Below are 21,567 nucleotides of genomic sequence, written 5' to 3' on the forward strand. Positions count from 1 at the left end.
AAACTCCTTTGGTCGTGGCAGGCTTCCCCTTTGCTGCCGAAGCCTGGGGCTGCTCGCCACCACGGCTCCTTGTCACCCTCAGCCCAGAGCCTGGAAAGTGTCCTTTTATGCCCTGCCATTGCAGCCCGGAGCCCCCTTGCCTCTGGCCGCACTGTGAGCCCTGCCCAAGAGTGCTGAGAGTGAGCTGCGGTGGGAGGGGCCGCCTCCCCCCCTTTCCTCCCTATTGGCTCTTCTCTCACTCTGTTGACATGTTTCCTCTTTGCTGATGCTCCCGACACCTTCCCCCCTCTCTCCGCACCCACCGGGCACGGCCCGAGCTGTCAGACCCCGCCTTTGGAGAGCCACAATTGGTCGGAAAAGCGTAAAATCAGCAATCAAAGAGGTTTGGTTCATTAGTGCGGGGGGAGCCGGGCAGAGAGGACACATGTGAGCAGAGGAGTCCAGCCCGCAACCGAGCACAAACCCAGCAGAGGCGGGAGCCAGGCAGCCCGCACCAGCCCCAGGGAAAGCACGGCTGTAGGAGAGAGCAGAGACTGGGCAGCGGGGACACGTGTGAGCAGAGGGGTCCCGCCAGCAACCGAGACAGAGGTGGCCGGAGCCCGCACCGGACCCGGAGTCCTCCGAGAGGCACGCAGGGCAGGGCGGATACCTGTGGGCAGCGGAGGCCAGTCCGCTGGCGAGTGGGATCGCAGGTCAGCCTGGGCCGGGTAGACCCCCACATACAGATCCGGGAAGCCAGGAATCCAGCCCACCACCGGCAGAGGAGCTGAGCCACAGCTGGGAAGAGCAACACCCGGGACCTCCCGAGACGCCAGTCACACCCAGGACCGGTGAATATTGTCCTTGGACACCCGGGGGATCGGGGTGCCCACAAGGACTGCCGGACAGCCCAGCAGGGCGCCGCAGCCCCCTCGCTTGGAGACAGCACAGCTAGGACGGAGGTCGGCGCTTCCCATGCGATAATCGATCTTTGTACTGCATATTCACTCTTGTTCCAGCGGATCCTGCTTTCTCGGACACTCCTTATCACGAGACACTCCTGACCCCCGGACAGTGCTGATCCGCCGCCCCCGATCACAGTTTCCCGGACCTGTGGATGCCCCCATGAGAGATCCAGCCTTCTCGGGGACTGCCATGGCCTACCACCCGTTCCACGCGGCGCCTCCCCGCCCGGCCGACTTCCCGATGTCCGCCTTCCTGGCGGCAGCGCAGCCCTCCTTCTTCCCAGGACTGGCGCTGCCTCCCTCGGCGCTGGGCAAGGCGGACGGCGGGCTGTCCGAGGCCGGCCTGCATGCGGTGTCCTCGGCCCTGGGCCACCATCAGCACCAACAACAGCAGGCGGCCGCCGCCGCCGCCGCCCACCTGCGCTCCCTCAAGAGCCTGGAGCCCGACGACGAGGTGGACGATGACCCCAAGGTCACGCTGGAGGCCAAGGAGCTCTGGGACCAGTTCCACAAGCTGGGCACCGAGATGGTCATCACCAAGTCCGGCAGGTGAGGAGGGGACGGGCCTGGCAAGACACCCCGTAGGAAGGTACTCCTGACCACCAATCCACGACACAGTACCCCCCCCCCCTACCCTAATCGACTCCTTAACACTACTCTGTAGCCCCAGCACCTCCCCCCAAATCTAGATGCAGACAATCAGGCGGCACCGCGGGGTCAAGGGGGGCGGGGGCACTGGGGTGGATGCCAGACCTCTCCTGGCCTAGAATGGTGAGGATCCATGAAACGGGGGCATAGGGTCAAGTCCCCCAGTCTTATCCATTCAGTTGCGAGACCAGTGAGCAACAACACGGGCTGATCGGGACGTGCCCTCCCCCCCGCCCCCCTACTCAGCTGCAGGGGTAACCCTTGGCGTCCTGCAGGGAGTCCATTGGCGTCAAGGTGCCCACGCTCCCTCTCAGTGTTTAAATCAGGGAGCCATCCTGTGGGTGTGTGTCTTGGGTCAGAGGGCAGCGGGGAGCTCTCGGGGCAGGACTTTACTAGTAATATAGAAAGGTTGGGTGCCCGGGACAGACGGCGCATACACGGATTATAGTCCAATATATCGAAGAGAAAACCTCGCTGCCCGCGCGAAGTTCTCCTCTACATAACAACTCAGCTGTTTATACAGCGCTCGCCCCCAGACATGAGACAGTTATAGCTCGTACACAGGGACATCTTAGCTGTGCCTTTGCAGGCGCTGCAGAGGAGGGGTCGGGAATTCACACCACGGGGTCATTGAGAATGCCCCCCTATCGGCCCACACACCCCAGCTTGAGTGGCCCAAGAAATGGGGGCATCGCTACGTCTCCGTGGAAAGAAACGGGGGGGGGGGGGGCAGGGAGCGGCCCCGCACACGGAAACGCAACAATCATTTCAATTCCAATGACAGGGCCTCGTGTGTAAATCAGGTGTGTGGTGTGGAGATATTGATGTGTGTTTCTGTTCTACACACAAATGTGTGCGCGGCATGTTCCGCTTGAGTTTTCCCCAATTACATTGTTTAAAAAACGCATCAATTTGCGGTCCTCAAAATGAAGCATAATCGGAGTCCAGGCAATTAGGGAACTATAGCGTGTAAATGGCTGGCAATAATTAGCCCCACCAGCCATCAAAATAATACGTGTTATTTTGATTAAAGCGCCAACATTATGTTGTTGCCGAAGGAGGCAGCTGCCCGAACTCTCTGAATTCGTATCAATAAGATCCAGCAGCCCTTGGCCTTCTATATGTACAGTGGAACCCGAGTTTGCGTTAAGTGCAACACATATAAGCATCTTGTGCACTGCGCATTATTTCACCTTTGTAAGCGGAAAGTCATTAAAAGCGCTGCCCCATGTTCATGCGCGAATTATTTGCCCTCCTCTTAGTCCAACACTTTGGCCAGCCCGTGACCCCTTAAAACTCGCCCAGTAAAGCTGCAAGGGGTGGGGCATCTCTCCCGCAATGGATGTACGCGGCCCTGTCCCAGTAGCCCCACAGGATGAGTCCCACCCTCGCACTATGTTAGGGGTCTTAGATCTTCCGCGTGGCAACAGCCAATGTGTGCCGTGCCCCCCCCCCAACCCCCACGCAATATGGGCCCAGTAGAACGTCAGGGGCGGGGGTAAACAGCTGTTGGGGCGCTTAATTTCCCGCCCGCCTAATCAGACGGGCAGTTTTTTGGGTAATACCATGTCCATTGACTAAAACGTAGCCCATGGGGCTAGCCTGCACCTAGCACCACCGTACGCGACCCTCAAAAGCCCGTGCAGGCCGTCCTGACAAGCACCTGCGGGCTCCTAGTGCCTAGAGGCTGTCCTGCACACAGGAGTGACACTAGCATACGCGTGATGTTATCATTCTCCATGTGCATGTGTGTGCACTGCCACGCAGTGTGGCTGGCATTTGCAGTGTCAAAACATGCCCGCATACATTTACACCAAACACACAGCCTCATACCTGCAAATGCAGTGCGTGTGTGTATCTGCGGACGTGCCCGCGGCGCTGCCAGTCTATATGCTCTTATGCCTTCATATTGTTTGCGCGTACGTACCTTTGAGGTTTACACAAACACAATGGGATGGAGTTACAACCGCGTTTTTGGAAATCCCCATCGAAAAACACTTTGTAAACTAGTCTGTCTCTCTTTCCTCTCCCTCTGTCTCTCTCTCTCTCTATATGTTTTGTATAGGTGTGTGTGTATAGTGTTTAGGTGTGTGTGTGTATATCTTTGTGTGTAGTGTTTATGCATTTTTATAGGTGGGTGTGTAAACTGTGTGACTATGGACCTGACTGATGGATTTTTTGCACGGTTCAAAGTGACTTTGCACTGCCGAAGCAAACCCTGCTTCATGGAACTGTGCAGCGTGTATTTTTGCAGGATAAATCTGTGCAAAGGTAATTTTGTACTGCAAAAATTACTATGCATTGACTTTGAACAGAACAAAATAAATGTTGTACAGTTCCATGAATCAGGGTTTGTGTCGGCAGTGCAAAGTCACCGTCCAAAACATACCACGAATCGGGCCCATGTTCTTAGCGTGTGTATATAAACTCAGGTGTGTATATTAAATCCCTGCATGGGTAACATGCATGCTGTGCACGCATTTATGCGTACAGTCTGTGCGTTTTCTTTGTGGTGCCCCCAGTGTACTAACCAGCCCCCCCCCCCTGTGTCTCCCCTCCCACGCAGGCGCATGTTCCCCCCCTTCAAGGTGCGGGTGAGCGGCCTGGACAAGAAGGCCAAGTACATCCTGCTGATGGACATCGTGGCGGCCGACGACTGCCGCTACAAGTTCCACAACTCGCGCTGGATGGTGGCCGGCAAGGCCGACCCTGAGATGCCGAAGCGTATGTACATCCACCCGGACAGCCCGGCCACGGGCGAGCAGTGGATGGCCAAGCCCGTGGCCTTCCACAAGCTGAAGCTCACCAACAACATCTCCGACAAGCACGGCTTCGTAAGTACCCCGCACCCCTCCACACCAGTGGCCTATGAGTTGGGAGGTTTGTACAAGCGATGGGATTAAGGGCCGCAACACTGCGTGCTACTAGCTAATGCATGGTGTGGCTGAGGGAATTATTATATTACGTCCCCAGCACTGCGTGTTACTAGCTAATGCATGGTGTGGCTGAGGGAATTATTATATTACGTCCCCAGCACTGCGTGTTACTAGCTAATGCATGGTGTGGCTGAGGGAATTATTATATTACGTCCCCAGCACTGCGTGTTACTAGCTAATGCATGGTGTGGCTGGGGGAATTATTATATTACGCCCGCAGCACTGCGTGTTACTAGCTAATGCATGGTGTGGCTGGGGGAATTATTATATCACGCCCGCAGCACTGCGTGTTACTAGCTAATGCATGGTGTGGCTGCGGGAATTATTATATCACGCCCGCAGCACTGCGTGTTACCAGCTAATGCATGGTGTGGCTGGGGGAATTATTATATCACGCCCGCAGCACTGCGTGTTACTAGCTAATGCATGGTGTGGCTGGGGGAATTATTATATTACGCATTCGCGAGACGTCTTTATAGACCAAGTGCTTGCTTCCCTGCGTAATATGATTAATATCGTGGACGCCGCCATTATTCCAAACGTGCCCATAATCACCGTTATCCCCATAGGCAAGTAGTGTGTATTTGCTGGTGGCGTTGTCAGAATTGTTTGATAGTCTGCGCATTCAAATAACCCGCAGCGTGTGTCCTGTTCCGCATTCAGTGGGGCAGCAGCTGACATCACTGTGCGAGCGCCCAAACTTGGCCTATGTGGGGTGCCTTGCCGCTGGGGGTGGCAGGGGCACTGGGAGGGCTCTTCCACTACCCCAACCCGTGTTATTCTGCGCAGGCGGTGCCTTCAAAAACACGCTGCAGGGGCCAGGGTCGGACTGGGGCATACAATGCTCTCGGGCTCAAACTAAAAAGTGTCTCACGGTTGCAAAGGGCAATTTATTCCGTTTTGTGACACTGTTTGAATAGTCTCCAGGTGTGAGTTTATGGGAAAATATCTAATTCTAATTGTGCAATTAAAGAATGTCCAGAAACACTGGTCAAAACTACTAGCCGCATAGTGAAGAACTCATAAAACGGGCCGACATTGGCCCAAAAAACCGGCCCACGCCGGCATGTTGCGTTGTTGGCTTGGGCACTGCTCTGTGGGGCCAGCTCGCGCCTGTTTGGGCCTCTTCCTGTACCGCCAGAAAGGGGCCCAACCTGTGGATCTGGACACATGACACACCGGGCCGCGCTCAGGGATGTGCTGGCGAAGGCCGCAGCATATGCATGTGACGTAGACAAGGTCATACATGTTTAGTGCCCAGCCTAGGCTACACCGCATCGCAAGGCGCCATTACCCGCGGCACCGCTCGCACGGCGTTGGCACCTCTTCATAATGGGCCGTGCACTGGCTGCTGTTTGGGGGAGCAGCTGTACACGGTTTATAAAACCCTCACAATTTTTGTGCCACGGAGTGAGTGTGCGCACAGCGAGCAAACAACGCGTGCCACTAGTGATCCAGGGCGCAAGGGGACGTGGAGTAAGTGATCAGAAATAATGCGCTCACTCCACGGAAGGAAAACAGGCGAGCTTTAAAAGGACAGTACAACTAGCGCCCCCTGCCCATCCAAAGTCACACATAATAAAAAAAAAGAACAGGGCTGTTTGATGTGGGGGGTTTGGGTTGGGGAAATATAGAAATATATATATATATATATATATATATATACATGCGTTGTTCGAAAAGACACGTACGCGTCAATCCCTTAATTAGGATTATCTATTTTAGTTATTGAATGCTAAACGTTTCCCCTCCGAGGTAGTCCGCGTTTCCATGTTTTCAATGCACCATCATTGCGCGCACACTTTCACGGATGGTGACAAAACTAAGTCAGTCGTGAAAATCGATAGATTTAGAGAACCCCGGCCATAAGAGTCTTTCCCTTCAAGGTAGAGTTCAAGAAAAGGGCCGTTCTGTGGGTTTTGAGAAAGGCTTTGTATTTGGCCTGTGACCTCCAGGGAGCCGGTAAACGTGAGAACGAGGAAGCGCACATAATTTCTGCCGGGAGGATTAAAGGCTGCACTTGGTGCAGGGAGAGGCCCAGGGGCCGCAGGAAGGGGCGCCTGACTGTGTCCCGGTGAAATCGCCTTGTGCAACACTGGCTGACGCTCCCTCCTGAAACACGGGCATTTCTGGAGAGTCATGTTTTCTGCCCCTCTCTCTGACGTCACTCCCATCTGGGGCGCACGAACTCCCGCCCCCCGCGGTATTTATGCAGAAAAGCCAAATCCTCGCGTTTTTTGTTGACATTTCAACCGCAAACTTCCCTGTAAAACCCCAAAGGTTGGAGAGCTTTAGACGTTTAAAAGGTCCGGACTGGCTCCCGGGGAGTATATTTCCTGGCTGTTATTTGGGGAATTCTGCCACAGACACGGGCAGAGGTCCTGTGTGATGGGGTTTTATTATATCGGAGCACAAAACAGAACTCCAACCGTCCCAACCATCTGGGTCTCGTGTGCCCCCCTGACTGCCCGATAATCGTTCACGTCACATGCGTCATGCGACTAATAAGGAGGTTTGGGGGTCTGGGGTGATATAACAGATTGGCTACAAGGCTGCACTTGGTTGTGGGGATTATGGCGGCTGGAAATGAGGTCAGCGAGGCTGTGCGGGGCCGGGTGGCTTCAGTCGAGCGTGCGCTGAGCATGTCCCCGCGATAATAGTGTGCACCCCACATAGATACCCCCAAATGCCCGCGCAGCTCCTGCGAGAGCGGGACACGGCGCCGGTGGACCCCACATGCCCGCACTTCACCACACGAGCCTGCACGCGGACGGGCGGAAAATGTGCCCCGTCTCCCCTCTCGCGTAGTTTCCTGGTCACCTTCCATGACTCTGGGTGTCACAGCTAAAGGACGCCCACCCCTAGATGAGGTTGTGTTGCGTGAAATATACACAAGTGGCGTTTCTACGCTATTTCTACGAGCGGCGGAAAGGGGGGGGGGGTTAACAGCTGCTTAATTATCTAATATTTTCCGTGTTTTGTAACATAGATTGTCCAATTGAAAAAGGTAATGCCCAGTTGCTAAACAGATGGTAAATCGTCCTTTTGGGACTTTTGAGACAAAATAAAGATATGTTGTAGCATAACCCTTATTTTACGCTTTTACTTTCTGGGTTTTCTTTTGCCCCAACCTGCCTGGTATTCACTCGAGCGGGGGTTTCTTGGGATCTTGAGGGAGAGGCGACAGTAATTGAAGTTGGGGTTATTTTCCTGCTCGCCTCCTCCCTTCCTCTCGCCTGTGATGGATTCTTTTAAACGCCTATTTATTTCGGTATTGATTGCCCGTTCACATTTCTGTTTGTGTAAAAATAAAGCAAATCGACGGATCCTGCTTGGCAACTGTGGGAGCTTGACTGGTAGGGAGTCAGGGGTGGTGGGGAGACCACAGTGCTGCTGGCCAGTGTACATTGGGGGACGTGTGGGTGCATGCACTGTGCAATCGGCCCCCACCCCTCAAACCGGGGAGAGATGAGAGCGGTCATTTCCTGGCTCCAGAGACCTTGTTTGACCGAGAGCGCCCACTTACCTCTTCTGCTTGTTATAGATTTTTTTGAATTTTTTTTTTTTTAGAGAAAGCGCTGTGGTCTTCTGGGCGCTGTGGCGGGGTTGTTTGCGAACAGTTACAGTTTAATCGTTAAGCCTCGTCCTACAAAATAGTAACATGTATTTTCACAGATACACGTGTGGTCTGGCACAAGGGACACTGAACACCGACAAGAACATCCAACATACAATGTAAGGATTTGGGGGGGCAGGTTATTTTATTTTCTCTCCCTTTGCACATGCACCAAAACATTATTTTAACCCATTGCTGTTGTTCTGAATGTGGGCCTGTTTCCCAATACTGTGTCTTTGTTGTATGCCTATACAAAGTGTCTTGGAGCCAGCCTTCTGGTGTGTAGTGGTGCAGCGCCCCGAGGAGCTGGCAAGGCGCTTTATGAATGCACGGCTCGCAATTGTAAAAGTATTCGTGTCAATGAAGTATAATTGTTTCTTTCCAGGGCAGAGAGAGGAGGGGACCTGCGTTTCAATCGAACGCATCATTTTGAATGTAATATATTTTGCCGAATACAACGTACACCGCAGAGTTAGACAAATGTAGAATTGTATAAATTCGGCTGATAGTTTTGACCAGTGTTGCTGAGTAAATATTCTTTAAAATGTACATTTTGCATCACATTTTTATCAAAAACCTCCCCCTTGGGTACTATTCAGACAGCGTCACAAAATTAACGAATTTCCTTTTGCAACTGGGAGAACACTTTTTCGTTGGTGCCGAGACAATGTGATGCCCGAGTCCGACCCGGCTGAGGGAGCAGGGTTTTGTAGCCCTGAGAAGCAAAGCAGTTTATACAGGGGAAGCCCGTGCCCCTAATTTCAGAGACCCCCTCCCAGGCCAGAGCTCCTTGTCACTTCTGACTCGGGCTCCGTGGGCTCATCTCGGGCGGGCTTGCACGGACACCTGGACCCATGCCCAGGGCTGCAGGCTTTATTCGTTTTTTTTTTTTTTAAATGTGGGTTTGAAGAAAATACGCGAAGTGCTTCCATATTTTCGCCGGTGGTGTCTGTTGGGAGGCTGGCCGGGCGCTGCAGGGGGAGCTCTCTATCATGCCGTCTGGGAAAGCAGGTTATATGCCCGGCTGCCCTTACACCCCGGTCCGGACCAGGCCCCCACCCCCCCTGGGACAGCGGCAGGAGATGGCCGGGACTGTCCGGGACCCTTTACCCCATCCCGCTGCCATAGACTCCCGCTGCGCGGCGCTCCCAGACTCGCTGTCCCAGTGGCCACGGCAGCGCTGCCACTTCTATCGCCTTATAACCCGTTTAGTGGGCTCGAAAACGCCTGCGATCGTCAGAAAAATAACTTTATTAAGAACGCCTGGCAGGGAGCGGAGCATCCCCGCGCCCGCTGATATTCCGGCGTCAATGAAATAATGCGAGCCAATTTGCCTCGCGGGTTATGGGGGGGGGCATGGGAGGGTGCAAAGGGTGTCCAGCTTCCTGGCTTATAGCATGGCCGGGCGCGTTAACATGGCCGAGGCTTCTTTGACGAACAGTCGCCCACACCACATACACCATCGAATTGTGAATATATATATACACACACATACACACACACCAAGATAGATGAGACACACATATTAAAGTTCAGCCATATCAGGATCTGGTCCTGTGCTGTGCATTTAAGGGGCGTTATTATTTAATGTATAACCCGGATGGCCCGGCACCTGCACACCGGAGACCCTGCCCCGTGGCATTTGGAAGATGCACACCCGGTCGTATTTTGATGTGATCTGAGACTGTCAGTTGTGTTTTTCCCGTTATTAACATGGGACTACGAGTACCAGCATGCACATCGAAACACGCCTGCACGAGCTTCGACCTCCTGGCATGGGGCGTGCAGTGACTCGAGCGGCTGAGAAAGAAGCTGGCCTGTCGGTGCCCGCTGGTGTTTTGATGATTTAATCGATAGTTGATGATGTGTGGGCATGAGCTGTTTTTGTACGCTTCTTTCCTGGGGGGCCTCGATGATAGATAATGTCCTTTTCTCCCCCCAGACCATCCTGAATTCCATGCACAAATACCAGCCGCGCTTCCACATCGTGCGGGCCAACGACATCCTCAAGCTGCCCTACAGCACCTTCCGCACCTACGTGTTCCCGGAGACCGACTTCATCGCCGTGACCGCCTACCAGAACGACAAGGTACGCCCCTCAAACCCCAACCCCCGGGGGCCGTGAGGGCGGGGTGCCTCTGGGGCAGAGGCCGAGGGGCCATGTTGCTGGTTCGATCCAATAAAACCCCACTGGGGCGGGGCGATATGACAGCTGCGACCCACAGCACCCTACATTGGGGCGCAGGATACATTTACACATTGTGCTCTGGAGGGGGGGACTTAGGGCAAGGGGTCATGTCTTAGACGACCCTCGGCGTTGGCAGAGGGTAAGTAGGGCAGGGTGCCCTCTGTTTTTTTGTTGGCAGGAGTCCAGCGAGAAATGTAGGGCCTCAATTCCTGGCCCCTATAGAATCACGCGCTGACCCTTCCCACCCATGACCGGCACACCATGTAATGTCCCACTCCACAAGCAGTCTTTACGCAGTGCATTTTGGGGCTGAGACGACATGTGCACCTGTACCGGCCTCTCTCTTTCACCCAGGGGCAGAGATGCCATGTGCACCTGTACCGGCCTCTCTCTTTCACCCAGGGGCTGAGACGACATGTGCACCTTTACCGGCGCCTTTCTCTTATCTTTGCCGCTTCACCCAGAGGCTGAGATGACATGTGCACCTTTATCGGCCCTCTCATGCACCTTTCTCTTATCTTTGCCGCTTCACCCAGGGGCTGAGATGACGTGCACCTTTATCGGCCCTCTCATGCACCTTTCTCTTATCTTTGCCGCTTCACCCAGGGGCTGAGATGACATGTGCACCTTTATCGGCCCTCTCATGCACCTTTCTCTTATCTTTGCCGCTTCACCCAGGGGCTCAGATGACATGTGCACCTTTATCGGCCCTCTCATGCACCTTTCTCTTATCTTTGCCGCTTCACCCAGGGGCTGAGATGACGTGCACCTTTATCGGCCCTCTCATGCACCTTTCTCTTATCTTTGCCGCTTCACCCAGGGGCTGAGATGACATGTGCACCTTTATCGGCCCTCTCATGCACCTTTCTCTTATCTTTGCCGCTTCACCCAGGGGCTGAGATGACATGTGCACCTTTATCGGCCCTCTCATGCACCTTTCTCTTATCTTTGCCGCTTCACCCAGGGGCTGAGATGACATGTGCACCTTTATCGGCCCTCTCATGCACCTTTCTCTTATCTTTGCCGCTTCACCCAGAGGCTGACATAACTTATTTGCAGCCCCTAACTTCCCCCCTTCTTCCTCTTCTTTTGGGCACCGTTTTTGTTTCCCACACCCCCTATTTGCCTTTCATCCTGTCTCTTTACCCTTTTCGCTGTTTTCCATTTTCAATGTCCCTTTTCTATTTTTCTTTATCTGTCGTCCTTCTTTTCTCGCTCGCTATCTCATTAACCATTGTCCGCTTTCAGCTCGTTTAGGTTATTTGCTCTTGATTTCATCTGTGCACTAATATTTGTTTCTTTGTTGTCATTTCCCGTGACTTTGTCCTCGGTGCCCTTCATAACCGCATGGACCCTGTGCTTAGTTGCCACAGGCGCCTCCATATAGCGGCTAGAGTGCCGCCTCCGCCACAAGAGATGTCGGAAGGCCCAGCTTTCCTGGGGGGAGGTCATTCGGCTGAACGCGGCTTGTGTGGCCCTGGCTTGTGCGTACACGTTAGAAATCGCAGTCCTCTCTCGAGGGCCGCTTCTCGTTTGCTTGTAGAATACCAGAGGGGAGTGGTGGTGGTGGGGGTGTGGGGTGTGTGTGGGGGGGGGGGTACGGGGTCGCTCCCGCTCCCTCATGGCCAAACACCCGATGTCAATTGGGTGCAGAGGCTCAGGGTCCTGCCCGGCGTGTTTGCATCGTAAACTTTAAGCCTCGCACTTTCAGGCCTGGGACCACTGTCAATTTAGAGCCCGGAAAAACGTGTGTGTGTGGTGGCATTCGACACGGGTGGCGTGTCACCCTCCCCATGTGACCAAATACTCCGGCGCATGCGCCCTGCGACGCCCGCTGTGCACATCGCAATCCGTTTGTGCAGGTCAGAGGGCTCAGTGAGTCAAGCTCCTGCTGCTCAGCGGGTCGAATGTCAGCATTTTATCCTTCCGATGTACATACTTTATGTGCCATTAAGTTGGGTAATCCTTACAGCGCCCGGAAACGCATAACACAGTAAGAAACGCTATGGAATTGCAAGGTGTTTTTATATTTCCGTTTTCATTAAGTGATGAAAAATCGACAGGAATTTTATATATTTTATATATATATATAATATTTCGGGAAAAACGGCTGTTCTCAAGTCGAGGTGCTAATTTTACATTAGTCTAATGGAAATAGGTACTTTTGCTCTTTTACTTCTAGAATGCACATATACGCGCGTGTGTACATACATTCTTAAATTGTTAATAATACACCCAGAACACACTGCGTCCTCAGCTGCGGACGTCTCCCCAAAAGTCCCAGGCCATACATAAGAGCAGTAATCCGCGCACCCCAGTTTGCTCCCCTGGCTTACAGCTTTCGTGGAGCAGGCCAACTCGCCTCGCTCGGTGGCCCCCAGGGGACGTCGCCCGCACCCCCCCCTTTTCTCAGGGAGCCCGGGTTGATGCCGGGCAGACACGCTGCAGCCCTGCCTCGTGCTGTTGCGTGGGTCGGGCGGGCATGCATTTTTAAAGGCTGGATTTATCCAGGGGACATATTTCAAAAGTCTGAATTATTAATCGTCCCAGTGTCGCCAGCACCATGCCAGTCTAGAGCGCCAGATAAGAATAGCTTTTAACCAGCGCGCCGCTGTTTAGTCGCCAGCGCGGCCCCTGGGGGGCCGTGAAAAATAACTTCCTATCATTAGGGCGCGATAAATTATTCACTGTAAACCTCAGCATCATTTTTAATAAAGCCTGCGGTGTGTTAAACCAGAGATCTACAGTACATGAAGGCCTGGGGGTTCCGAACTTTGCAGCCGCCAAACACGATGTTCTACCAGGAAGGCTTTATACGCGTTCTAATGACCGGCGCTGGGCGCTCGACCATATTGCAGGCGGTTAAGTGACCCCTCCCTCCTTGCTTTGCAGATTACACAGCTCAAGATCGACAACAATCCGTTCGCAAAGGGGTTCCGAGACACTGGCAATGGAAGAAGGGAGAAGAGGTACGCTGGGGGGTTCTTGGTTGTGTGTGCGTGTGTGTGTGTGGGGGGGGGTTCTGTCTGCAGAGACGTAATCCCATTGAAAATCGTTTTGTAAATCAGGCCTGTTACATGCCCAGAACCCCATCCACTGCTTTTCCCATTTCTCTGTTCCTTAAAGTTACGTTTATTTATTTATGTTTACACTTGTAGAGTGCACCTAAACAGTTAGGCCCCTAGGCGCTGTTGCTTGCATCAAGTTACATGTTTCCTGAGGCTGTGGGCCTGAGAGAGCAGTATATGTCAGTTAAGGTCAGAGAGTGCATAGTATATGCACAAAGATTGTGCAGTATACACAATGGCCGGAAGGTTCGTAGCTCGCAACCTCTGGGGTGGCTGATCAGGCACGCTGCCCGGTCTTAAGGGCTCTTCGGGAAGTCGGGTCTGATTCTTTACTTCTGAGCGCAGGAGGGAGAGGGTTCCATTGTTCTGCCGCAATGACTGGGAAGCTTGTTTTGGTGAACCTGTTGGATTGCTGGCCATAGCCGTTGGGTTGCGTTGAGGTGGGATCTCTCTAGGACGTGTGGAATCTTGGAAAATCCATCCCTGAAGTCCTGTCTTTGCAGGGATTTGTGTGTTTTGGGTGTACATGTAATGTTCACGGTATTGGTACTGTGCACCGCACCACCGGAAGTGGCCCCCAGGCCCACTGGCGCATCTGCTAGCGTGAACCATGGCGCTGTGTTTGTGTACAAACTTTATGTCAAGGGTTATGTGGCAGCGGTTCATGGGTGTCATTTTAGCCCCCGCCCCCTCACAACTTTTGTGGCACACCATTTTGTCCCACTCATTTAGGAGGAGCCTCTTTCATTTAGATGTCATGTTCCCCAACATTTTCAGTAAAGTTAATCCACTGGGATTAGGTGAGGGTTGACAATTACACTTTTTTAACTTAAAAACCATTTTTGGGTGATTTATATCATGCTTAATGCCGGCCTCCTCTTGCTTCTAAGCGCTGGACCAGGGATTGAATCCACTTTGGTAGTGCCTTGAAAGCTGCGTGGGGCTCTGTGTTTAGCATAGTGGTGTGAAGCTGTGGATGGTGGCTTTTTTTTTTTTACAATAGGCTCTGTATTCAGGGTGGGGGTATATGTGTATGTGTTTGTGTGATGGGTTATGTGTGCAGTTGCTTTGTTTGGAGAAGGGCTGTGTTTGGGTGTAGACTTCTTGTGGTGTTATATGTGTATGCATGTTCTTCATGCACAGTGGTGACCTGTCCCACATTTTGTGTTCCCACAGGAAGCAGCTCACCCTGCCGTCCCTGCGGATGTACGAGGACCACTGCAGACCTGAGCGCGATGGCGCAGAGTCTGATGCGTCCTCCTGCGAGCCCTCCCTGGGCAGGGACATCCTGAACTCACCCATGAGTGCAGAGCCCAGCCCCCTGAGACTTAGCCGTAGCATCAGAGGTAAGGCCCTTCCCGATTCATGGATTCATGCAAGATAGCTCAAGGGCAGGGCAATACGACGCACCCACCAGGGTATAGGCCGCAGGAGGCAACTTCGTACCCTACAAACAGCAAATGTGTCTCAGTTGCCAGCCGAAGGGTGGTAAAAATCCCAGCAAAGGCCCTGAAGACGACCATGACTCCAGCTCCCATCCTTCTGACAAGCCATTCTTCACCCCAAAAGTGAACCCCAGTCGCCCCCCCGTATCCTCTGAGACACAGGCACAGAGTTAAAGGTATGATGCTATTCCAGCACCTAATGTCCCACAAGCACAGAGCTACGCCCCTTAGACTCAGCCACGGATTTAGTGTTGCCACCCTGCCTCAACACAAACCTGCTGAGCTGGTGCGACTAATCAATGCATACCATGGCTTTCCCAGTCTGGGGAAGTGGGGTCCACAGCTCAGCACTGCCTCTTCCAGGCCTTCTGAGGGCGCGGCAGAGCTCAGCTCACTGCATCGCTCACCCAGTGCCCGAGTGAGCTGCACAGCTCCACAACCACTCCCCCATCATCTGCCTGAAAGAGATCCAGCCCAACACCCACTGCCCCGTCACCTTCCTGAGGGAGCTCTTCTGTTCCGCACACCCCGCCCCATCTGTCCTCCTAAATTGGTACCTCTTCTCAGCGCACACGCCCCCATCCTCCAACAGACCCCATGAGGGAGCTCCTCACCTCGTCCTCCTGAGCGGGCTCTTCTGCACAGCACACACTCCCCCCGAATCGCTCTCATGTGTGAACTCCACTGCCTCGCATGCATTCCCCGATCTATCCCCCTGAGTGAAGTCCACTGCCCAGCACACACTTGAGGGCTTCTCTTCTCAGCACACACTCCCCCATCCATCCTCCCGAGGTAGCTCTTTTGTTCAGCACCACTCGCCCATCCATTCTCATCCTCCCGAGGTAGCTCTTTTGTTCAGCACCACTCGCCCATCCATTCTCCAGAGTGAAGTCTGCAGCCCAGCACAGACGCCCTCATCTGTTCTCCTAGGTAAACTCCACTGCCCTGCACAGACTCCCCCATGTTTCCTCCTAGGTGAACTCCATTACCCAGCACAGAGTCCACCATCTGTGCTCCTAGGTGAACTCCACGGCCCAGCACAGAGACCACCATCTGTGGTCCTAGGTGAACTCCACGGCCCAGCACAGAGTCTGTCATCTGTGCTCCTAGGTGAACTCCACGGCCCAGCACAGAGTCCACCATCTGTGCTCCTAGGTGAACTCCACAGCCCAGCACAGAGTCCACCATCTGTACTCCTAGGTGACCTTCACTTCCCAGCACAGACTCCTCCATCTGTCCTCCTAGGGGAACTCCTCAGCCCTGCAAAGACTCCCCCATGTTTCCTCCGAGGTGAAGTCCACTGCCCAGCACAGACTCCCCCATCTGTACTCCGAGGAGAACTCCACTGCCCAGAACAGACTCCCCCATCTGTACTCCGGGGAGAACTCCACTGCCCATCACAGACCGCCCCATCTCCCCTCCTAGGTGAAGTCCACAGCCCAGCACAGACTCCCCCATCTCCCCTCCTAGGTGAAGTCCACAGCCCAGCACAGGCTCCCCCATCTCCCCTCCTAGGAGAACTCCACTGCCCATCACAGACTCCCCCATCTCCCCTCCTAGGCTCCCCCATGTGTCCTCTGAGGTGAAGCACCACTTCTCTGGGACCAGCTTCCGGGCAGTCTGCGCTACTGCTTTCCATATCCTTCTGGTGTGTACTACAGCCCCCATCCCCTTCTTCTCCTCTACTCCGTCCTCTGCGATCTCTAGGGGGAGTGGACACAACCCCATAAACCACACAACAAATACTGCTGCATCCTTCAATCGGCAGCAGTTCTCCACCCAATCGGGCAGCCCAGCTCTTCACCCTGCCAACCTGGATACATTGACTGCCATTAAAATGGCCATCAATGCCATCACATTTCTGTGCAGAACCAGAGACTGCAGTCAAATCAATCCAGACAGTGCCCCACCGCACACACCCTAATCACCATAGAGATGCTAGAAATGGTTTGGCAATGTTTGTGGGTTTTAGTCATGCCAATAAAGCTTATTAGTGGGTCAAATAACAAAAGTGATATTATAAATTCGCTATGATTGGGGGCTTCATAGGAGCGCTCGCGCGCACACAGCTAATATCATTGGGTGTTGTCTTACAAGCAAGAAAGAAGATTGGTAGTTTCATGTCGGGACATCCGACTTGACGGCTTCATTTATTTCCCCTCGTCAGCATCAGCTAGATGTGGGCCTTTTTTTCTCGACCTTCGGTGGGCTACTTATCTAGAGCTTTTAAACGACACGGCCGATCCATGAGGAGGACCTTGGTCAACCAGGCCCGCAGTATATTGAGTATAGCCCGAGCAATACAGCATTCTCCGCCCGCTCTCTCACCTTCTCACACTCTGCGCCGGGTTTTACTTACACCCAGCTCACTGAAGCCAGTGCCACCTAAGCAGACGACGCTCCTGCTGTCCCTGGGCGGGACTTACTGCACCTTGACCCGGACATGGATGAAGCACGTTCCGATTACTATGGTGGTGTGCTGGGGCAGTATACAATTCCCATTCCACTCCACCATCATGTCAGCATACTTAGACAAATACACGGATACTGTAACATGTGAAAATACTCTCTGGGCTAGGTCCATAGAAGCTCACGCGCACACTCTCTCCCACTCACAGGTCTACACACAGATTTGCCCTCGGGCACAGGCGCTCTCTTACTCACACACACTTAAACACAGTTTTACCGTTCGCCCATACAGTTTGACACATGCATACACTCTCTTGGACGCTTGCGCAAACACTGCAGCCTCTCTTGCTGTTCCTCTCGCGATTTCTTATTCTGTGCCTAAACGTCAGCCTGCGCGCGCAAAGGTAAAAACAAACACATCCAGGCCGCCGCCATTGTGCCGCGCCTCTGCCCCTCATTCACAGGCCGCCAGCTGCCCGCGCCGCCTGTTTACCCACACTGGTTCCAGGCCACTTTCTTTGACATGATTTCAAGACGGCCCCTGGCCCTTTTAATTAACTTGTTTTACATAATGTACATAAGGCCGTGATTAATGACCCACCTGTCCCTCTGGGAGGCCTCGCAGTTCAAACCCCTTACATCTGCAGCCGACTGTGTGCCAGGAAATATGTCCCGAACCCGTGGAATTTAAGATGAGTTGTAGCAAACTTGTTGCTTCGGTCCTGAAGGTTTTATTACGTAAATAGCCATTTAATGTGTACAGCACAATTTCTTATTTACACACACACACTCAAACCCGCCCCCCCCCACTATAAAAAAAAGTGTGCACATGACGCACTCAAATAGATTAACAGATATGTATGGGGGTTCATGGATGGATGCAGGCAGCGCATTGAGGATTGATTGATGGATGGATAGATGGCTACAAAGAAGGATACATGGATGGTAGAGGCTAGCTTGAGGATTGATGGGTGGGTAGAGGGTTACACAGAAGGATACATGGATGGGTGGATAGAAGTCTAGCTTGAGGATTCATGGAGGTTTATATGGAAAGATACATATATATACAAGGATGGATAGAAGGCTAGATTGGGGATTAGCGGATGGGTAGCGGGTTACACAGAAGAATACATGGATGGATAGAAGGCTAGCATGAGGATTGATGGGTGGATTGATGGTTACACAGAAGGATACATGGATGGATACAAGGCTAGTATGGGGATTGGTAGATGGATTGATGGTTACACAGAAAGATACATAGATGGATAGAAGGCTATATTGAGGATTGATGGAAGGATAGATGGTTACATAGCAGGATACATGGATGGGTGGATAGAAGTCTAGCTTGAGGATAAATGGATGGTTACATAGAAGGATACACATATACATGGATGGATAGAAGGCGAGCATGAAGATGGATTGATAGATGGTTATATAGGATACATGGATGGATAGAAGGTTATATTGAGGATTAATGAAAGGATAAATGGTTACATAGCAGGATACATGAAAGTCTAGCTTGAGGATTGATGGGCGGGTAGAAGTTTACACAGAAGGATACATTGATGGATAGCAGGCTAGTTTGAGGGTTGATGGGTGGCTAGATGGTTACATAGAAGTATACATACATGGATGGGTCGATAGGTGGATGGACAGATAGATGGTTTATGGATGGAGGGATGGATGAATAATTGGGTAGAAATGAGTGCTTCGTCTATCAACCAAACTAATAACAAAACACACTCATGTTTTCTGACTATCCACAATGAGCGCGTGTGAGAAAAAAGGCATATCCTGCTATGTGTTTCTTTGCATCCCCATAATCCTGGCGTGGTATTGTAGGCCTGTAATATTATTTACTTATGTTTAACTCTTGTGTTGCTCGCTCTCTCTTTTCTTCTCCAATCTACTTGGCCAGTGCCCATGTTATCGCGTATCTGTTCTGCCGTCAATGAGCGCAGAACCTCACTTTTCTATGCTTTCTGGCCTGTATAATTACTTCAGAAATGCATCGTGCAGTCTTATGCTATGTTTTTTTAGTCTACGAGCAACACATCTATTTGCAATCAAACGAAGCCAAACAATAAAATAGTGACTTCTTCTGCACAATTGTAGTGTGATATTTCCTGCCTGTGCTCACCATTTCCTAACACTTGCTCCCTCCTCTTTTTATCCGTATTTCCTGCCATTTGGACTAGCCACAACATTATTTACTGATCTAAGCTTCAAAACCATAAGCCATTCCCGAGACGAAGCATACGCCGAAAACTGCTCTAGCCCACACACACCTGTGAATTAGTTCTGAACTAGATTATTGACCAGCGATACGCATTTCATTGCAGCAGAACATTTGACAAGTTATTTATCTGGAAGCGAAGAAGACACATTTTATAGCATGGGAAAGAGCTTGCTTGCCAACTGTTGGCCTTTAGTACTGGAAGGCTTGGGGTGCAGCTGGCTGGTCCATATTGGACGTACTCTGTCGAGAGCCCTTTGGGTGCAGGCGTATGGGGGGAGGGGGAATCCTTTTCACTTGATTGTCTTTGTGCAGAGACGGAACCTTAGAACAGCATTGCACTGTTTCTTTGTGTGGTTTGGCAGTGTGCCTTGACCTTGTTTTTGTGGTTTTGTGCCTTGTGAAGGGACATACTCCAAAGTATCGTTGTTGTTCATTCTTTGTTGGGTTACAACAAGGAAAATGCAAACACTCTCCCCCTTTTTTTTAACAGATGAGAAATCCTGTGTGGACAGTGACCAAGAGGATCTGGAGAAGCCTGAAGAAAGGTCGGTGGGAAGCCACAGTCCTGACGGGGAGCCTTCGGCCCCCAACAGCCCTAGGCTGGATGAGAAAGTTAAGGACAGGCCTAGCCCTCAGAAGAAGGAGTTGTCACCCGACCGCCACCATCACCACCACCACCACCACCACCCACACCATCACCGCAAGGACAGTGATGGTATTTTCAGCATCCGGAACTTGGAGAAGGACAAGCTGGAGAGCCGGAGGAAGGACGAACTCAAGAAAGACTTGGAGTGCGGCAACTTGGGCAAGGAGAGCTTCTCTCCCCTCATGGTACAGACTGACAGTCCTCCCCACCTGAGCGCCAGCCACCTACAGAGCTTGGCCCTGTCTGGTTTCCATGGGCAACACTTTTTTAACCCTTTAGGCGCTGGACAACCCTTGTTTATCCACCCGGGACAGTTTGCCATGGCCCCCGGAGCCTTCTCGGCCATGGGGATGGGTCATCTGCTGGCCTCCGTGACTGGGGGCAGCGGCATGGACAATGCTACCCTCTCCTCACTTCAGGGGGCGGCGGGTGCCGCCAACCCCTTCCCGTTCCATCTGTCTCAGCACATGCTGGCTTCTCAGGTGAGATTTTTTTTTTATCCGTCTTGTTAAGAGTGTCGTCGTTTGTTCTTTTGTACCCATTTCCACTCCTGTTCCAATGCTCTCAACCCCTTAACAGGAACAACCCTTCAGACAACTGATCCTCTGTCTTAATTGTATGATGTGAACCATATTTAACCCTTTCCTGCTGAATGAAGGGCTCATGGCCACTGAGGCCCTCTCGGCCCCCTCAGGATTTTTCGAAGTTGATTGAATTTGATACACAGTCTTCAAATAACCTTCGAGGGCCCCCGCTGCATATGAGACGTGGGCCAGGTGGTCCCATTGATGTGGGATAAGGTTTCAGATCAACTGCAATGGAGCGACTCAATGAACTCAGCTAATTCTAGCCAGGAGGGGCCAGGAAGGCCGTCACTGGATACCTGGGGGTGGTATTAATCATTCCCTTTAATTTAGCAGAGTAGTACACTGTCTGCATTATGTGCTGCAGTGTCTCAAGGCTTCGAAGGACTGCTGGGGGCCACCCGGATTAGACTCAATTTCTAACATCTTGTTTAATATTGATGCCATAGATACCACCGGGGAGCATGTTAAGAACATATAACCTAAAAGGACCTCAAGTATACCTTTAACATCACTTTAGGGTAGGCGTACTGAAAATGCCTGGTCTATGCCCGGTCTATCTGCATCTATCTGCTCTGAGGACCCCATCAAGCCACTCCAGGCAGGGGCATTAGCCTGTTTAACAACTGTCTTAAATGACCGGGGGGGGGGGGGCACTCTGAAGTGGCATGTGGGGTATAAAATAAATCATATCTCCCACTAGCGCAACTCTGCCCAGAACCCCTTTATGTTTTACAGTCTTGCTTTCAGGCCATGTTTCATTGCTCCCAAAAAGTGTGAGAAGCCCACTACCAAGAGAATACAAGGCCAAATAACTTGTACTAATGGCCGGGGCCCATCCAGG

At 52.3% G+C, this 21,567-nt stretch overlaps 1 protein-coding gene across 2 annotated transcripts in view; it reads left to right on the forward strand.

The window, feature by feature from the left end:
- Nucleotides 1-252: 252 nt before the first annotated feature.
- The window catches only part of TBX2 (T-box transcription factor 2), a 29,343-nt gene continuing 8,028 nt past the window's right edge, over nucleotides 253-21,567 (forward strand). Inside the window, exons 1-7 of one of the 2 annotated variants that reach the window (XM_069615080.1) lie at nucleotides 253-1,493; nucleotides 4,159-4,426; nucleotides 8,204-8,263; nucleotides 10,087-10,233; nucleotides 13,225-13,301; nucleotides 14,577-14,746; nucleotides 19,984-20,621. In XM_069615080.1, coding sequence (XP_069471181.1) covers nucleotides 1,105-1,493; nucleotides 4,159-4,426; nucleotides 8,204-8,263; nucleotides 10,087-10,233; nucleotides 13,225-13,301; nucleotides 14,577-14,746; nucleotides 19,984-20,621 — 1,749 coding nt within the window. In that variant the 5' untranslated portion in view covers nucleotides 253-1,104. The remainder of the gene's footprint in view (nucleotides 1,494-4,158; nucleotides 4,427-8,203; nucleotides 8,264-10,086; nucleotides 10,234-13,224; nucleotides 13,302-14,576; nucleotides 14,747-19,983; nucleotides 20,622-21,567) is intronic. The other variant, XM_069615081.1, reaches the window with a different exon arrangement.

The sequence above is a fragment of the Ambystoma mexicanum genome, chromosome 9 (genome assembly GCF_040938575.1).
Source record: "Ambystoma mexicanum isolate Mex_15411 chromosome 9, UKY_AmexF1_1, whole genome shotgun sequence".
NCBI lineage: Eukaryota > Metazoa > Chordata > Amphibia > Caudata > Ambystomatidae > Ambystoma > Ambystoma mexicanum.